Consider the following 18,745-nt stretch of genomic DNA (forward strand, 5'->3'; position numbering starts at 1 on the left):
TCCAGTTTTGTGTAATGTCTTGCAAATTCTCTTGTAGTTTCTGCATTGTGTTCTTGCTGTCACTAGGTGTCTTTACCCAAAAATTGTATTAAAACAGATGGAGGTAATTTTGAACGTGGAGTAGAGATTCCACTTGGTTTGCTCACTGATGGAGCCAAGTGAATTTAGGTGAAAAGATACAAATCAAGGCTTAGATACCCTTCTGCCTCCTTGTATATTTTGGCCAAATAAAGTGAAAAGAATTAAATGACATCAACAGTATTGTTAGTTGCGCAAGTGACTGAAGTGGGAGGAATATATATATGAACTTTTATTAGGGGAGAGCATCAAGATTGCTTTGCATTGCATTTTTTTTTGGGAATTGTACATCTAAAAGGAAAAAATGTGCAAGACCATACATAGTTTTTCACAATTCTTTTAGGAATATACAAGCAGCAAAGTTAGAAATTACAGGTCTAGAATATACCAACAGGGGTGGGTGGCTGCAGTTGTGTGAAAAACAAGATGGCTGGAGGAGTGGTGAGGGGACTGAGTATTGAATTGTCTACTTGGATATTGATATCCCCAAGAGTCACAATAGGAAAAGTGCTGAAAAGGCAGAAAGTCCAGTAAAACTGAGGAGTGATCCAGGGGTCTATGGCTTTGGAAGATAGAGTATCATATGGAATGCTTTGCCAGTAGGAGCTTTCAAAGAGTTGGAAAGTTTAAGGAGAGGACAGCCTGGCAGCCAAAATGAGAAGCTGGGAAGAAGCTCACCCTACCTTGACATTCTTTGGTTATAGGGTCTGGAAAAGACAACAACTCCCATTTGAGAGGGCAACAGGAGAGACAGTGTGCATAAGGAGATGCCAAGTTTGGTGAAGGGTATGTTCAGAGAAAAAGGGTGAAGGTATGGGGCTTTTGCTGATGGCCTTTGAGTTTAGGATGTTTGAGGCATAAGAAAGGGTGTAAGATTGAAGCAGCTAAGGGGGATGGCTGAGTGATGACCTGGGAGTCTTGGACTTCTAGTGAACACCAATAAAAACAGGGGTATAGGATGTGATTGGATTAATCATGATAATCTCTAAGGCCAATTATAGCGAGGCCATGAGTGTAGGGAGAGTATAGGAAGGCAGGGTTGAGGGAAGCCTTGGAAAAACATGTAGATCTCAATGGGTCTTCCTTTCAGACATGAGGATAGTGGTGCTGAGACCAACAAAGAGGTGACACCACTGTGGGGAGGCAGAGAGTGTTCTGTGGGTATCTTTTAACAAGTCTGTAGATAATCTTTTCTTCCAACTCAATAAAACAGTAAGAACATCTCCCTCTCATCCCAGATTCAAAACCCACTCAAGTAACTGCCCCTTTGCTCTGCCCCCATTCATTGTAAAACTCCTCCAAAGAACTGCTTGTACTTCTCTCCTTCTGTAACCCCAGTTCTTTCCTTAACTACTCCAGATGGGCTTTCACCCCCATCACTCCACCAAAACATCTTTTATCAAGCTCACCAGTGAATCTTTTCTGCTAAAATGTTCAATTCTCTGTCCCCATGATTTGACATCATTATCAGACATGGTTTTCTTCTCTCACTGGATGCTCCTTCTCAGTGTGTTGGTTCCTCTTTCTAAACCAGAGCTCTAAATATTGCAGTACCCTGAGTCACAGTCCTGGGATTCCTTCTGTTCTGTGCCTTACTGTCTCTTTAAGTAACTTTATTCAGTCCCAGAGATTATTCAAATATTATCTGTATTCTGTTGGCTTTTATTTTTCTCTCTTCATGATGGAACCTTACTTAGCTCTATATGTCTCTATCCAACTACCTACTCAAGAGCTCCATTTCGATGTGTCGTATGCACCTTAAAATCATCACAGCCAACACCTAAGTATTGTTTTTCCTCTGTGGCAGCGACTGCCAGCTGACCCCAACAGCCACACTTCACTTATTTGGTAAGAGAATTCCCAAATTTTAACTGGGCAGGTATTTTCCAGGATGAACATCGACTACATCTAGCCTCTTTCAGGTATGGTCATGTTACCAAGTTCGGGCTCATGGAATGTGAATGGAAGGGAGATGTACAACTTCCAGGACAAACCCCTAAATGAACAGGTAGGCCCTCCATGTTTCCTTCCCCACCTCCCCTCAGGCTGGAGCACTGACCCAGTGAGTATTGTGTGAACTATCTTTGACAATGCAGAGAAGGACAACATCAGGTGGACAACAGCCATTTGAGAAACACTGCTCTAGGAGTCAGTGTAGTAACAAGATAAGAGTTTGAGTTCTGAATACCTAAAGCAAGCTGTAGTCTATTATGTGAAGAATGAATATTTATCCTATTAACAATTGTGATCGGGGCGCCTGCGTGGCTCCATCGTTAAGCGTCTGCCTTCGGCTCAGGCCATGGTCCCAGGATCCTGGGATCCAGCCCCGCATCGGGCTCCCTGCTCAGTGGGAAGCCTGCTTCTCCCTCTCCCACTCCCCCTGCTTGTGTTCCCTCTCTCGGTGTGTTTCTGTCAAATAAATAAAATCTTTAAAACAAAAACACAAACAACAACAAAAAACAATTGTGATCCAAGCCCTTACAAAGTAATAATCCCACCTTTATTCCTTAACAGTGGTGTTTGCTTCCTTGGCATGTTTTGTTCTCTCTTCCTTCCTTCTTCTTTCTTTCCTTCCTTCCTTCTTCCTTTTTTTTTTTTTTTTTTTTTTTAACATAGAGCCTTCTCATGAACTGAACAGGCTTCTTTTATGGCCATCCATGAAGAAGGATGACATCTCCCTTCCTCATCCCCACAAGAAAAAATTGAGAAAATAAAAAAGCATTATTTTTAAGCATCAGGAAAAACTGTGAAATATCATTATTAAAAATAACTCTACTGCAGGGGCACCTGGGTGGCTCAGTCATTAAGCGTCTGCCTTCGGCTCAGGTCATGATCCCAGAGTCCTGGGATCGAGCCCCGCATCGGGCTCCCTGTTCGGCGGGAAGCCTGCTTCTCCCTCTCCCACTCCCCCTGCTTGTGTTCCCTCTCTCGCTGTGTCTCTCTCTCTGTCAAATAAAATAAAATCTTAAAAAAAAAAAATAACTCTACTGCAGAATTTAAGATTTGACTTAATTCCCTGCCCATATATAGAAATCATCTAATATAAAGGAAATTAATTTTTCCTTTTGTTTTTTCATCTCTAGAACTAAACACAAGCTTTAGCATTTTTTTTAAAGATTTATTTATTTTAGAAAGGGGGAGGCAGAGGGAGAGAGAGAATCTTGAGCAGACTCCCCACTGACCCCAGAGTCAGTTGACAGGGCTCGCCAGGGGCTGGACCACGGGGCTTAACCTCACCACCCAGAGATCATGACCTGAGCAGAAATCAAGAGTCAGACGCTTAACCAACTGAGCCACCCAGGTGCCCCAAGATTTAGCATTCTTAATGCCAGCAGTTCTTACCCTTAGCTGCCACTGGAATCACCTGTAGATGCTTAGGTCAAACCCCATACCAGAATCTCTGAGGTGTGGAGCCAAAGCACCAGGTTTTTAAAGCTCTCAAAGTGCAACCAAAGTTGAGAACTATTAGTCTAATTAGTTTGCTCTTTAGCTTTTATGGTAATGGATTTAGTCACCTATTAGTCAAAATGTATTTGCTTTCCAGTTTACTTTTCAAGGATTTTAAAATCTTGATTGGAAACTGTGACAATCTATTTATTGTTTTTTGTTTTTTGTTTTTTAAAGATTTTATTTATTTGACAGAGAGAGACACAGCAAGAGAGGGAACACAAGCAGGGGGAGTGTGAGAAGGAGAAGCAGGCTCCCCGCTGAGCAGGGAGCCTGATGTGGGGCTTGATCCCAGGACCCTGGGATCATGACCTGAGCCGAAGGCAGACGCTTAAAGACTGAGCCACTCAGGCGCCCTTCTTTTTAATGTTTTAATCTTTAATGTTTTTCTTATGCCAGACTCTGACCTAAAGTGCCATTGTCCATTCTTAGTAGAGTGAATTCTTTCCAATAGAAATTCAATGGAAGTACCTCCCAAATATCGAGTTTCTGTACAACTTAAGGTTTTGAAAAGGGAGAGTGTGTATGTGTATGTATATGTGTATGTGTGTGTGTTGGGATGGTGAGGGCCTTCACATAACTTTACGTTTAGGACTTTACGTTTTTACAAACATTTCATTTGCTTTTTACTTCAGCGTTCTGTAAAGTACCATATTTGATAAGTAAATGAGGAAACTAATGCTCCGAATTAAGTGGGCTGCCCAAGGGTCACATAACTTGTTTTCCTTAGTATAGTCTGCTCAAAATACCATTAGTCATTTAGTTACCAAACACTAGTATTCACACAGTTTCACAAGAAGGGAACATGTTGTAACATATTGAATGCAGAAGTAGAAATATAACCCGGGTCGCCTGGGTGGCTCAGTCAGTTAAGTGTCTGGCTCTTGGTCATGATCTTGGGGTCTTGAGATCAAGCCCCGCATGGGGCTCCCCAATCAGTGTGGGGTAGGCTGGAGATTTTCTCTCCCTCTGCCCCTCCCCACTCTCTCTCTCAAATAAATAAAATCTTTAAAAAAAAAGATAACCCAGCCTTCTTTTAAGCCAGCTATTAAAGAGATGTGCAAAAATGTAAAACAGTGCCACGCTTCTCACTAAATTTTCATTTTGGAAAATGCCTATTTTTTCATAAAAACCTTTATATTAACATGTATTGGGTTTATTGTTATTTTAAAATACCTAATGCTTTTAAATGTTTTAATTTTGGATACAGTATATATTGATAAATATAACAATACATATAAACAAAAATTCTTTGGAGTCTCCAAACCAGAAAGTTTGAGAATCACTATAAGCTATATGCTATAAACTATATGCTATCTTTTAGATGTAAGAAAAGCTAAAGATCTGAATGAATTCTTTACCTTAACATTAAGCCCACCTCACACAAAGCTACTTGAGCACTTTTTCCCCAAGGTTAAACACTATTGGCAATATTACATATTTTTATTGCACATGAGACAATCACTACAATTAAGATAGTAGTTTGAGAATTGGACAAAAATTACAGAAAAAGTGATAAAGAACACCAATTGTCAACTATCTCACACAAAAACACCCTTTCAATATCACTGATACTTTTGTAGATTAGCACTGGAATTTATGACAAGATTATTTTTTAAATGTTAATAACCAATTCTTTTTTTTAAAGATTTTATTTATTTGACAGAGACAGCGAAGAGAAGAAACACAAGCAGGGGGAGCAGGAGAGGGAGAAGCAGGTTCCCTGCCGAGCAGAGAGCCTGACATGGGGCTCGATCCCAGGACCCTGGGATCATGACCTGAGCAGAAGGCAGACAATGACTGAACCACCCAGGCGCCCCGACAAGATTATTTTTATTACAAGAATATTGCTACAATTTTTCAACCTTAACTGTTGCCAGTTTATACCTATTGATGTGACTTTCGAGTTCTTAAACTATTGTGACACAATGAAAAGAATTTCTTTAATGTTGTGGAGGGAGAAAATTACTACCCATTCTTCAATGGAGAAATTATAATTTTTAATTATACTTTATTTAAGCTTTCTTTAAGCCTCGTATTTTCTGACTTAGCTCTGGCTAATGGAATCATTCTTGAAGCTTGAGAACACCAGCTTTCAGTAGGCTGTTGTTAGTGAAACCCTCCGGGAAAGAGGATATTGATAGAGGTGTGATGTGAGACAGGACAGACTAAAATGTAGTTTCTAAGAAAAGGTTGTTAGATTAAAATTGAAGGCTAAGCATATTTGCAAGGATATAAATCTTAATCCATTTGTTGGGAGTTCTGGTGTCAGATTTGTATCTGTTCTATATGTTGTCACCACAAAATTCTACTTGCTGGATTAATTGCAAGGAATCCCCTTTAAGACACCCAGACTTCAAAAGTTTAATGTTTATATACTAATTAGTTATCAGGGAAAGCTGCATTCAGGCTTTCTCTGAATTACATTCAGTCTGTAATGCCTTTTGTATATATAGTGCTTCTTCCTTTGGCACTGAATTAATGAGTGACTATCTAACAGATTATTTTTTTTTAAAAGGAAGATTATTTATTTAAAGAGAGAGCAGGGGGTGGGGTGCTATATCTCACAATCCCAAGATCATGATCTCAGCCAGACACTCGACTGAGCCACCCAGGGATCCCAACAGATTCATTTCTTTAAAAGCAACATAGAAGGGTGCCTGTGTGGTTCAGTCAGTTAAGCATCTGCCTTTGGCTCAGGTCATGATCTCAGGGTCCTAGGATCGAGTCCCGCATTGGGCTCTCTGCTCAGCGGGGAGTCTGCTTTTCCCTCTGTGCTCTCCCTCTCTCTCTCAAATAAATAAATAAAATCTTATAAAAAACAACATAGACTTATTCCATAATGCTGAATCTGCTTTGTAGTACATGTGCTCTTTGATTCTGCTCAGTTCTTCAAAATGAATAAAAATAATGCAATTCAAATCCATTAATCATCAAAACACAGCCTGAGTGTCTGAGGTTATGAGCAGTATGGGAACCAAATATTTAAGAGGTCAGGCCTCTAGTATTTCAGGGATTATAAATATTTTTTTCTCATTCCTAAATTTCCTGGAACTAAGCAGAGTGTCATACAAGGGAATATGATTTTTTTTAAGATTTATTTATTTTAGAGGGGGTGGGGCAGAGGGAGAGGGAGAGAGAGAGAATCCCAAGCAGACTCCCCACTGAGTGCAGAGCCCAAAGCATGGCTCCGTCCCACAACCCTGAGATCATGACCTGAACAGAAATCAAGAGCTGGATACTCAACCGACTGAGCCACGCAGGCATCCCGGGAATATTCTTTTTTGATATGAAAGTTGGCTTTATTCTTAAAACTACACATATTATTCTTCATCCCTATGTATTCCCTGCTTCCCAAACATCTCCTTCCACCTCCCTTTCGAAAGACATCTTAATTTGGCATCTGAAGGTTTAAAATGTTTTCTGTAACATAATTCTGAATAACACCCATTTTAAAGCAGAAAGTTAATAAACAAATATAAACACTGTTGAAATGTTTATTGAACCAACATAGTCCATTTGTTTGAGAAAAGATAGTAAAAGTTAAGTTGCTCAGGGGAAAAGATCACTTTGATAACTCCAGTTTTTAAAAATGTGAGCACGGGGCGCCTGGGTGGCTCAGTTGGTTAAGCGACTGCCTCCGGCTCAGGTCATGATCCTGGAGTCCCGGGATCGAGTCCCACATCGGGCTCCTGCTCGACGGGGAGTCTGCTTCTCCCTCTGACCCTCTTCCCTCTCGTGCTCTCTATCTCTCATTCTCTCTCTCTCAAATAAATAAAATCTTTAAAAAAATAAAAATGTGAGCATGATGGGGCGCCTGGGTGACTCAATCGTTAAGCATCTGCCTTCGGCTCAGGTCATGATCCCAGGGGCCTGGGATCGAGCCCCGCACTGGGCTCCCTGCTTGGCGGGAAATCTGCTTCTCCCTCTCCCACTCCTCCTGCTTGTGTTCCCTCTCTCACTGTCTTTCTCTCTGTCAAAAAATAAATTAAAAAAATAATCTTAAAAAAAAAATGTGAGCATGATAATCGTAGTTGGTGTTTATGGAACTTCTGGGTGGGCAGAAAAACTGACTCTTATAAACTGAGATTTGGAACTGAGACAACTATCAGATGAAATGGCAAGAAGCAAAAAAACCTTATTTTATGAGAATTCTACTTTCTGGGAGGGAAACTAGTATTGCAGAACCATTTAATGAAAACTTAGTTTTACAGGAGTTCAGGTATCTACTGACATACATGACAAACTTTAGATTGAAATCATTAACTATCTCCAGGAAATTATATATTTCACAAATTTTGCTATTTTAAAGAAAACTTAAGTATCACAGAGACACTGACCATGCCAGAGCAATTTTACCATTTTTACATGTATATGGGGATTAATGATCTTTAGTATCTGGGTGCATTCCAGGTCATAAGACAAAAGCAAATCTTTACTTTTGTATGTGTTCAGTATAGTTACACGTCTAGCTCCTTTGAAGTAATACAGGTCTGCTCAAATATATAATTAACACTGTTGCATATTATTCCCTCAAAGCAAATGTCTACTAACCCTGTATTCTAGGAAGAAATAAAAAAAAGAATAAGTAAAGCAATGCAATTGCAACCTAATTTCCTAGAGATTCTCAGAATCCCTACTTCTGAATATTGGCCCCGCTGCTATTACATCCATATTTTTCTTGTAACTTAAAGTTCTCTCTATAGAAGGCCTTTAGTTAGGGGTAAAAAGTCTTACAAAGAAACTGTTTAATAAAGGATGTAAACATTTTACTAAGCAAAAGATGCTAGCTTCATTGCCCACAAAAGCCAAACAGAAAACAATACATTACTAACGTTTTCTATTTATTCATTAATAAAAAGTGCATAGTACAAGCCCTTTATCCCAGTCCAAGTACTCAGTAAAAGATTACAATAAACCCTGGATGGCACAGACATGATTTGTTTGGCATGATTTAAACATTTAAAAACAGCAATTAATATTTAGTACAATCACATGACCACTTTCGCTTTTAACAAAGTAATCATCAGACATGGTAACAAATACATATGCTTTTTCATTTAGAAATATTATGTTAAGACTAAACCTACTATTGCAACAACAAAAATTTAACCCCTTATGTGTAAACTCTTCATTTCTCCTTCAAGTTGCTGTTTTGTGTCTTAAGCTGATGAGCTGGTCAAATTTTAGCACGTTTATTTAGAGTGACAGGCTTTAATTCAGAGTGGTAAATTTCCAAGGTTCCTTTGAAAATAAAAGAATTCAGTAATTCTATAAACACTATCACATCACATACCACAATGACACCAAAAGTAACAATGGAATAGCTGAACCTAACAGTTACTTCAGAAAATCTCTGCAAGTTATTTAAAATATGACTTGCTGGCCATGGGATAGTGCTTGGATAGATACATGATAAAATCTTTTACTATACACTGTTCCAATGTTAACTTTTTCCATATGGAAAGCAAGAAAACCTTAGTTTGCATAAGGGACATTACATGACTCTAAAACAAAATAAACTTAATGTTATTTGTGGATTATTTTAAGAGCCAAAAGTGATTAAAATATGAAGCTTTATCTTTCTTTTTTCCAGATTATTTAAAAATGACTGTAGCCACAGTTCCGGTGAATGTTTATAAGCCAAGTAATGAATAAGAGTGTGCTCAATAAAAAGGCCACATGTAGAAGCTTTAGGAATTAAATAGAATAATATAAATTACTAGTTAGGTTAACAGGAACACTTTATATGCAGTAGTATGCGGTCTTTCTCAGGAATGTAGAGAAATTTTACAAGCAAAAAAACCAAAACTAAATATTTCTCTAGGAACTTTTGTTGCTAATTAAATAGATGGTCCATATAGAAAAGGTTAATATACTAGATGTACTGTCAATTAAGTGTATGTGACAGAAAGGAAGAACCAGGAATAAGAACCTAGATTTGTAAGTCTCTAACACTAGACATTCTGTTTCCATGTCAAGCCCAACTGGCTTCAACCAAAGCCAATTCTCAATTACTTGTGAGCCATAGATTCAGTGAATGCATCAGTATCTCTGCCAGAGGTTGGCTTTCTAGCAGCTTAGAGAACAGACTGGTAGGATGTATGTGCAAGCCTTCAAAGTCCAGGGACCAAGAGCAGAAAAGGGAATGCTTATAGAGATTTAACTCCATTTCATGCCATCCCTGCCCTTTCTGCATTGAATACTCTAACAGCTATAAAGCTGGGAAGGCTTCCAGTAGGCCACAGCAAGAGGAAGAACCTTAAATCTATAGTGCTCACTTATCCAAGATTTGACTTACCTGTGTTATGATACCCCTCAATTACCCCACAAGTAATTAAGAGTAGGTGATACTATGTCAAGAAGTTGAGTACAAAGCTAAGATGCACAGAAGGAATGCAAGCAGTCAATATTGGATTACATAATGAAATGATGCCCTTAAAAAGTTTATGGCCTAAAATGTATATAATAATAAAGGGGAAAAGAATACCCTAGGAGCATCACATAATTTTATCAGAGACTCTATTAACAGTAAAATGATATAGAGAAGTTTATTAATTCATACAAGTAATTTCTCAGATCGATACAGTGAAAAGCTAGAGTGATCTGGGGGGGAAATCCTTACACTGATAGCAAAATATCTTCTAGCCCCCATAAACCACCTGTAATCACTTGCTAAGAAAAAAATTCCACAACCACATAGGTGATGCAGACTTGTCTTTATCCCATTTGTATTCATTTTCTTTCAAACTGAGCAAAACAATGCAACCTTTTACTTTTTATACATTTCAAAATTTTACTTATATTAATGCTCCTCTCCAACCCAATCCATCTTATTACTAAACAAGAATGAGATAAGGGGTGAGAAAAAGATCCTTGATTGCTTTTTCATTTTCCTCCTTTTCCCTTGGAGTAAACCATCAAATATTTTCTGAAGTCAGAAGGATAACAAAAGACTCAATTTTTTCTTCACAGAAAAAAACAGACTAAATAAGTAAATAGCATTCAAATGTCAGTAACCAAATAGGCCCCCAATATAGCTTTAAGATAGTTCCATTTAGCAGGGAAGTGTTAGAACAGAAAAGGTTCCTGAGAGGCACCCATTTAACAAATAAATTATAGCTTAAATTATTACTGTATAGAATATACCTGGCAAAGGCAGAAAGCATTAACTTTTTTCCTCCTTTCATGAACCTTATAAGGCTATAATGGACTGTAAATCACCCACTATATTTAAATCATGTTTAAAGTTCTCCTAATATTAGACATTTTTGTGGGAATAAAAAACTTAGTAAACAACTATTTCATTTCTTCTCCCCTCTTTTTCTAGCCACACAAGCCAGCTGTAGTGGATGACACAGATTTGTAAAATATTCCAAAGGCTGCCACAGTCCCAAGAACTAGAAAAAACTGCCACCCACAAATAAACTATTAAGGTAAATGCAAATACAGTGTGGTTCTAATTTTTTCATACAATCTCAGACAACCCCAAGTAACTTTATAAATACCTTATGAAAAAAAAGTAATTTTAAAACCTATCAAAACTATTTAAAATATTTAAAGGCAGGATCTCAAATTTCCTTCAATCAGGCCAGAAATCATCACAAAAAATTATGACCACAGTTACAAACAGAATGAGTGGAATGTTTAAGTTTAGGATAACCAAAAAAGCCCATGTAACTTTTTTAATAAAATCACTTACTCAAATATACTGTAAAAAGGAATGGTGATAACACAGGAAGCAAAAATAAGCTTTCAAGTGAAATTTCTAGAAGCTCATGAAAACAATACCATCCCATATTGCAGATGCAAAAGGAAAAACAGTCTAATGGGGTTAAGAGTACTCTGGTCATCTTCGTTCATTTGGTCGTGCAAGGTGTTAACTATTTTCACTTCCCATATCACAAAGTTAGTCCACAGGAGGGGCTGGTGGATCTTGTCCCTGGCATTAGAAAGACAGAAATTATGGAACTGACTTCTTAAATCCCAGTGCCACCAATCTAACACATATAGTAAGAACTGAGCAGCATGCCTCCCCCCACCCTCCAATCCCTAATCATATACTTATTTGAATTTTTCATATGTTTTTGCACAAGGGAACACTAGCTTAACACTATAATTCCCAATGTTTGTCTTATTTCTCCCTGTGGCATGGAAGAAAGGAAAACTATGTAACAGTAAAATGATATGGATGAAACTGCTCTCCCTGACAGCTCCAGAGATGACATTTAAACCAATAAAGGTAGTATCATCCCTCTTGCTTAAGGTGACTGGGCACATTACAAAGTGAAAGAAGAGACTTTTGCTTCTCACTACAGAATGTCAATGAGGAAGCATGTGGCTCCAGTTGGCTACCAGCAGGCATCCTATGACCACAAAGGGAGCCCACTTTGGAAGGAAGCTGATGGAATGAAGAAAGAAAGTCAGTCTTTGATGATACTGTTAAACAATCTAAAACCCTGACCCTACCTCTCTGGATTTTCTAATGTGTAAACCAATACAGCCACTTGTTTAAACCAGGTGGAGCTGATCTTTGTTACTGGCAAGAGAAGGTATTTGAACTGGAAAGGAAAGATCAGAGCTTTTAGGAATCTTCAGGAAGATTCCATTTATTTACTCTGACATGTTATATGTGGCCCTGGTTGAGGGTGGTCAATTTTCTACTTGAAATTAGTATGTTTTCTTGCTTACTCCTAGGGCAGTGGGCCTACTATCCAAGAACTGCTGGCCTACAATGAAGTAAGGTTTAGGAGGTGTCATCTTAAATTTCTGTCCCTTTTGATGGCTTCTAGGCCAGCTTATTAAGTTGGATTTCTTTAGATGCAAATGTTGAGGAAGTTGCTCTTTGATATGAAAGTAATAAAACTGTACCTAGAAAGTAAGAAAAAACACTGAGGAGAAAGCATCTTATCAGGACAATATATAAGCTGTTTTATGGATAACTTCTCCAAGAGAAACAAAAAATAAATTTAAGGCAAATTTTTATATAGTGCTAATGATGTATTCTTTCATAAAGTCAGCATGGCTACATATCTAAATGTTCTATTCCTAAACAAACCACAGCACTGACCAATCATCATTCCAGATTTGCTTTCTCCTACGTAAGGAAATAGTTTAACTAAAACTTCTAATATTAGCAATACAAGACTGTGGAAAAAAAAATTATTTTAGGAATTCCACATGGTGAAGGTTGGAGAAGGGAATTAGTGGGATAATTTGGTGTTCGACAAGTGAATTCATCATGTAAATATCTTTAAAGAGGTAACACCCAAGTCAAATAGAAAAGAAAAAAATATAAATACAGGTTCTCAAAACAATTACAAGGAATCCTTCAGTGAAGTTTCTGTTAAAGACAGCACCAAAAACCCCCTGTTGGGTCACTTTATTTATCATATTTTTTATCTAGAAGGTTCTAAAAATGGTAGTAATCATGACTATCAAGATTTACCAACATGAATGAGCCTACCTCTCCTCTGTCAGTTCAGCTGACCTGTTATGATGCAGAACTGGAAGAGTTTAAGAGAATTTGGATGGGAAAACAAGAGGAAAATGGGATTTCACCAGACAGGCTCAGGGCCTCTACTGTATTTAATAGCTAGGACAGAAGGGGAGAAAACGAAGTAGAGGGAAAAACATTTGAACTGTAGCTAGTAAGAGAATTTAGGGAGCTGGAACCATGAGAAGTGAGGGGTCAACTGTGAGGAACTAGGGAGTGGAAGACTGAGATTTGAGAAATACTGCTATGGATTATTATGAACTGGATCATTTTTTTATTAAAGAAAGACTGGAATGTGAGTGAAGATTGGAATGTATTTTAAATTCTTTTTGGGCTACTGGTCTGTGCTTTTCTCTGTATGTAACTGCACGAAGACTAAGCCATTTGGGGTTGCAAGATTTACAAGGACTACACTGGAAGAACTTATTCCGTGAGTTAAGTCTTCCCTTTGCTAATTCTAGTATTTCAGTCAAAACAAATTCCTTCCATTCCAGGTCACACCCATCCCCTACCCAAATGAATTTCTAATCCACAACACTTACATTATGAGGACTGGTTGGCTTGCCAGTTAGGTTGGATCCTCTTAGATTAGGAGGTCTCAGTAGAAACAAGATCACTGCAATAACCATCCAGGCCATCAAGATCATGGTAATACTGATGCCATTATCACCAGAGGGCCCTGGTACTAAAGACAAACAAAAAATATATTTGCAACAAAAACCGCAGCATGGTTATAATATTGTTAGATGATGTAAAAAGAAATCCTAACGTTTAAATGCTAATTTCAATAATTGTATATTAAAATTGTATAAATAATTTTAAGAAATGCAATTATGAAATATTACATCTTCAATTTCCCTTTCCTCTTGTGAGAAAATCTAAATAGTAAACAGTATAAATAGTCATAGGACAAAACCTATTATATAAGGATTTTAATATAGTGGTTCTTAATATTTTGGTGTGATAGAATTCTTTGGGAGTTTAAAAAAATTAAGGACTCTTTCTACTCTAAGAACCCATATGTACACACTCAATTTTGCATATAATTTGGGAAGGTTCATGAACTCACAAAACCACCAATCCTGAGATCGACAAAACCCAGGTTAAGACCACCTGATGTACAGTAAAAACACTCTACTTCAGGAGGGGAAAGTTCTGTATTTTAATTATAGAAGCAGCATGAAAAAATACCAGAGTGTAAGGAAAAGGGACCATTTGGGTTGTATAATACATAAATTAAAGATCCCTTTCACGATATTCTCAAACAAAGAGATAATAATTTGGCCTTTTTTTGCAAAAAGAAGTTGGATTCAGATCTAGATATTCTAAAGTCTATGCATTTATCAAGAGAAAAAAGTCAGGGCTGTGTGTGATGGTAGTAGTCTCTCCCAGCTCCTTAAGGCAGCCATATCTTATTTAATCCATTGTAACAAGTACCTAGCATAGTGCCTGGCCCACAGTATGAGCTTAACAAATTTCTGATAAATAAAACAGACTTATAGTTGATGTACATTAGAGAACTCAGTTGTCAAAAATGAAAATTATAGATTAGATTTCTAAAGAAAAACAGTATATCTACATGGTTACTAAAATAGTTCATCAGGACTATAACTGTAGTTTTGATCTCCCTGCCTGGAGAAAAAGTAAAAGAAATCCAGACAAGAAGTTGAAACTAAGCTGATACACTGCATTGGGGTACGTGGGCCCAGGTCTCACTCCCAAGAAAGGGAAGGGATGGGTGGCCTTACATGAGGCCAAAGGATTAGTGACCAAAGGGAACAAAAGCCAAGCACACTGCTGGGCTGGCCCAAGAGCAGGCTGGACAGGAATGCGGCCCCTTGTCCAAACCCCCATCACTTCCCCAGAAACAGATAACATAACTCCAGGTCACCAAAATTGCATAATCACACAATGCATCAGTGTTTTTTTCCTCTATATCCATATCCACTCCTTTCTTTGTTCTCTCCTACTATACTAAACCTGCCTCCCCTCATAACTAAGACAAATTTCTCCACTTAAGCTTTGAATCCCATCACTCTTTTAGAGATCTTATCCATTATCCTCTCTCTCAGGTATTCAACACCCCACTCCGTTCCAGCCATCCTGTAAATCACTTAAACACAATCAAGTTTCCACCCTCTTAGGGAAAAAAAAAATCCCTCCCTCAAACCCTTTCCCTGTCCAGCTATCAAAGCTAACATCTTAAGAAATGACTATATTTCACTACCCCCCATTCACTCTTCAGGTGGGTACCCACCTGCATCCTGCAAACAGCTCTTCAAAAGGTCACCTATACACCTCCATGCTGGGAAGCCTCACGGATAATTACAGTGCTCCTTTTCCATGACCGGTCTCTCCTTTTAAAGCACATTCTTCCTTTGTCTTCTTGCCTTACCACTGCGTACTTTTCTGTCTTACACTTCCCACTCCATACATGTTTGTTTTCCTCTTCCTGGCTTTTAAATTTTGGGATTCTCATGGTCAATTTTAGATTCCTTTCTCTTCTTGCTCCACACACGGTCATCCTCACCAGTGGTTTCATTTACTTTCTATATGCAGACCACCTCTAAATTTATATATACCAACCCCAGCTCTTCTGAACTTCAGACCAAATATCCAACTGTATGTCTACAACTATTTTTTTTTATCTTCATACCAACAGTTTTTTTTTTACAGATTTTATTTATTTATTTGACACAGAGAGAGCACAAGCAGGGGGAGCATCAGGCAGAGGCAGAGGGAGAAGCAGGCTCCCCGCTGAGTACAGAGCCTGATATGGGGCTCGATCCCAGGACCCCAGGATCATGACCTGAACCGAAGGCAGACACCCACCCGAGCCACCCAAGCGCCCTTTCATACCAACAGTTCTTAAACTGTAGTATACGTTCCAGCGATTCAGCAGCTTCTTAAAAATGCAGATGATTAAATCCCACCTTGCACTTAAAATACTCAATGTCCCAAACTAAAATCATGAAAATCTCTTCTAGCCCCATCCTCCATGCCCCATGAAGTTGGGTCTCCATTAGGCCAAAAATTTAAGAAAACATCTATTGTTCTCTCTCAGTGACCTTCTATTTACTCCATTTTGAAGTTTTCTGTCAATTTTAATTCCTAAATATCACTCAAACCTTTTTTTTTTTTGAGAGAGAGAGAGAGAGCATGTGTGCATGCACATATGAGTGGGGCAGGGGGAGGAGCAGAGGGAGAGGGAGAGAGAGAATCTTAAGCAGACTCCACGCTCAGTGCAGAGCCGATGAAGGACTCGATCTTATGACCCTGAGATCATGACCTGAGCTAAAATCAAAGAGTCAGACGCTTAACCAACTGAGCCACCCAGGCACCCCCATCAAATTTACTTATAGTGGCATTCCATACCTGCTGAAGCTAGCATCACTTCTTGTCTGGTTTATTGTGACAGCCTCTTAACAGATCTCCCTATACCTATTCTTGCCTTCTCTAATTCTATCCTCTATGCTGCTCCAAGAGTGCTGTTTTTAAAAAAGCAAATACTATTATTTTTATTACTAAATAATAGCTAAAATTTGAGTGGTTACTTTAAACCAGACATCATCTCTGTTAATCCTTTTAAATTTTTTTTTAAGTAGGGTACACAGGGCTTGAACTCACAACCCTGAGATCAGGATCTGAGCTGAGATCAAGAGTCGGACGCTTAACCAACTGAGCCACCCAGGCGCCCCAAATATTAATCCTAACAATCTTATTTTATGGTAATTACTATCATATTTTCATTTTCTAGATGAGGAAACTGGGGAAAAAGGAGATTAAATACCAATGTCATACAGTTAGTATGTGGCCAAACTGGGATTTTAATACAGCTGGTCTCATTCCAGAGCCTGTGTTCTTAATCCCTTTGCCACGTCAGAATCTCCAACAATACTGCAGAGTCAGACAGAGCCCTGAAAGGTATTTGTCCTGTGAGTAGTAAAATTGGAAAATACAGATTTAAAAGGAATTTTTGATGAATAAATTTATAACTAGCAGTTAGGTAAAATTAGATTATTTAAAGTTAGTCAAAGAAGGATAACTGTGACTTCTACATATTATCACTTCTTATAGTGCCCCTCTCTCTCAGAAATAAAATGCCAGGTTAATTATATAGAAGTACAACCTCAGGGGCACCTGGGTGACTCAGTTGTTAAGCATCTGCCTTAGGCTCAGGTCATGATCCCAGGGTTCTGGGATCGAGCCCCACATCGGGATCCGTGCTTGGCGGGAAGCCTGCTTCTCCCTCTCCCACTCTCCCTGCTTGTGTTCCTGCTGTCGCTATCTCTCTGTCAAATAAATAAATAAAATCTTAAAAAAAAAAAAAAAAAAGTACAACCCCAATGTCAATTCTTATATATTATTCAATTTGGAAAATGGGTCTTTTTTTTTTTTTAAAGATTTTATTTATTTATTTGACAGAGAGAGACACAGCAAGAGAGGGAACACAAGCAGGGGGAGTGGGAGAGGGAGAAGCAGGCTTCCCGCCGAGCAGGGAGCCCGATGCGGGGCTCGATCCCAGGACCCTGGGATCATGACCTGAGCCGAAGGCAGACGCCCAACGACTGAGCCACCCAGGCTCCCCAGGTGGGTCTCTTTTTTTGAAAGATTTATTTTTTAAGTAATCTCTACACCCAACATTGCGACTCAAACTCACAACCCTGAGGATCAAGAGTTGCATGCTCTACCAACTAAGCCAGCCAGGCACCCCAAGTCTCTTAATTTTTGATACTCTTTGCACATAAAATACTCTTTAATTGAACCTCAGATCACAAATTTACTAATTCATGTCTTAGACAAAGCAGCCCTAGCAAAATGTCTACTCCTCTGTAAGACTCTCATAGTGAGGGGCACCTGGGTGGCTCAGGCGTTAAACATCTACCTTCGGCTCAGGTCATGATCCCAGGGTCCTGGGATTGAGCCCCGCATCAGGCTCCCTGCTTGGTGGGAAGCCTGCTTCTCCCTCTCCCACTCCCCCTGCTTGTGTTCCCTCTCTCGCTATATCTCTGTCAAGTAAATATATAAAATCATAAAAAAAGACTCTCATAGTGATATTATGGTTTTCAGTTCCCTATAGCTGTCTCCTAGCTTGGTTCTTATTGCTGCCTTTCCTTCCTGCATAATGCTGTCAGAAAATTCTGCTTCGGACACTGCTTGTAATACATCTGCTGACTCACTTTTTCTGCTGACTTCTTCAACTCTGAATTCCTCAGCCTGACCTTTCCTTGTATGATTTGGCCCTACTCATCAGATTAACTCTTAATGTTTCTCAGAAAAAGCATCCCTCTGCTCTAGTCACCCCCATTATCTTCTTCCTTCTTTAGTTAGTGGTTCCCTGGCCTGTGATGGTATCAATACCACAGATTCTATAGCCCTGCCTCACACCATCTAAATTCTGGAGCGGCTCAAGGATGGGGTCAGGAACCAACAACATTTGAAAAGCTTTCCAAATGAATCTGATGGACCAGTTCAGTGCTAGTTTGGCTGATGGCATTTGCCAATTTTGCAAAGTCAGTACTCGTGGGGTAACTCATGACTTCTCCCTGTCTGGTATGTTCTTCCAAATAACCTCCATATCACCTACATCCCTCTCTTCTGTAAAAATCTCCATTTTCTCAGTCCACTCTTTCCTTTCTACTCTGGACTACTGTGGCATTTCTAGTTTGAAGGAATGGTTTCCTATTTGTCCTCATTAGGATATTAACTTTTTTTTTTTAAGAT

General features: G+C 38.8%; 1 protein-coding gene across 3 annotated transcripts in view; it reads right to left on the reverse strand.

The window, feature by feature from the left end:
• Window positions 1–8,352: 8,352 nt before the first annotated feature.
• The window catches only part of SMIM14 (small integral membrane protein 14), an 84,339-nt gene continuing 73,946 nt past the window's right edge, over window positions 8,353–18,745 (reverse strand). For 2 of the 3 annotated variants that reach the window (XM_073891552.1, XM_025887165.2), the window contains 2 exons: window positions 13,564–13,706; window positions 8,353–11,467 (listed from right to left, as the gene is read on the reverse strand). In XM_073891552.1, coding sequence (XP_073747653.1) covers window positions 11,435–11,467; window positions 13,564–13,706 — 176 coding nt within the window. In that variant the 3' untranslated portion in view covers window positions 8,353–11,434. The remainder of the gene's footprint in view (window positions 11,468–13,563; window positions 13,707–18,745) is intronic. The other variant, XM_025887166.2, reaches the window with a different exon arrangement.

The sequence above is a fragment of the Callorhinus ursinus genome, unplaced genomic scaffold (genome assembly GCF_003265705.2).
Source record: "Callorhinus ursinus isolate GAN/ISIS: 27379988/994484 unplaced genomic scaffold, GSC_fseal_2.0 scaffold4, whole genome shotgun sequence".
NCBI classification, from domain to species: domain Eukaryota; kingdom Metazoa; phylum Chordata; class Mammalia; order Carnivora; family Otariidae; genus Callorhinus; species Callorhinus ursinus.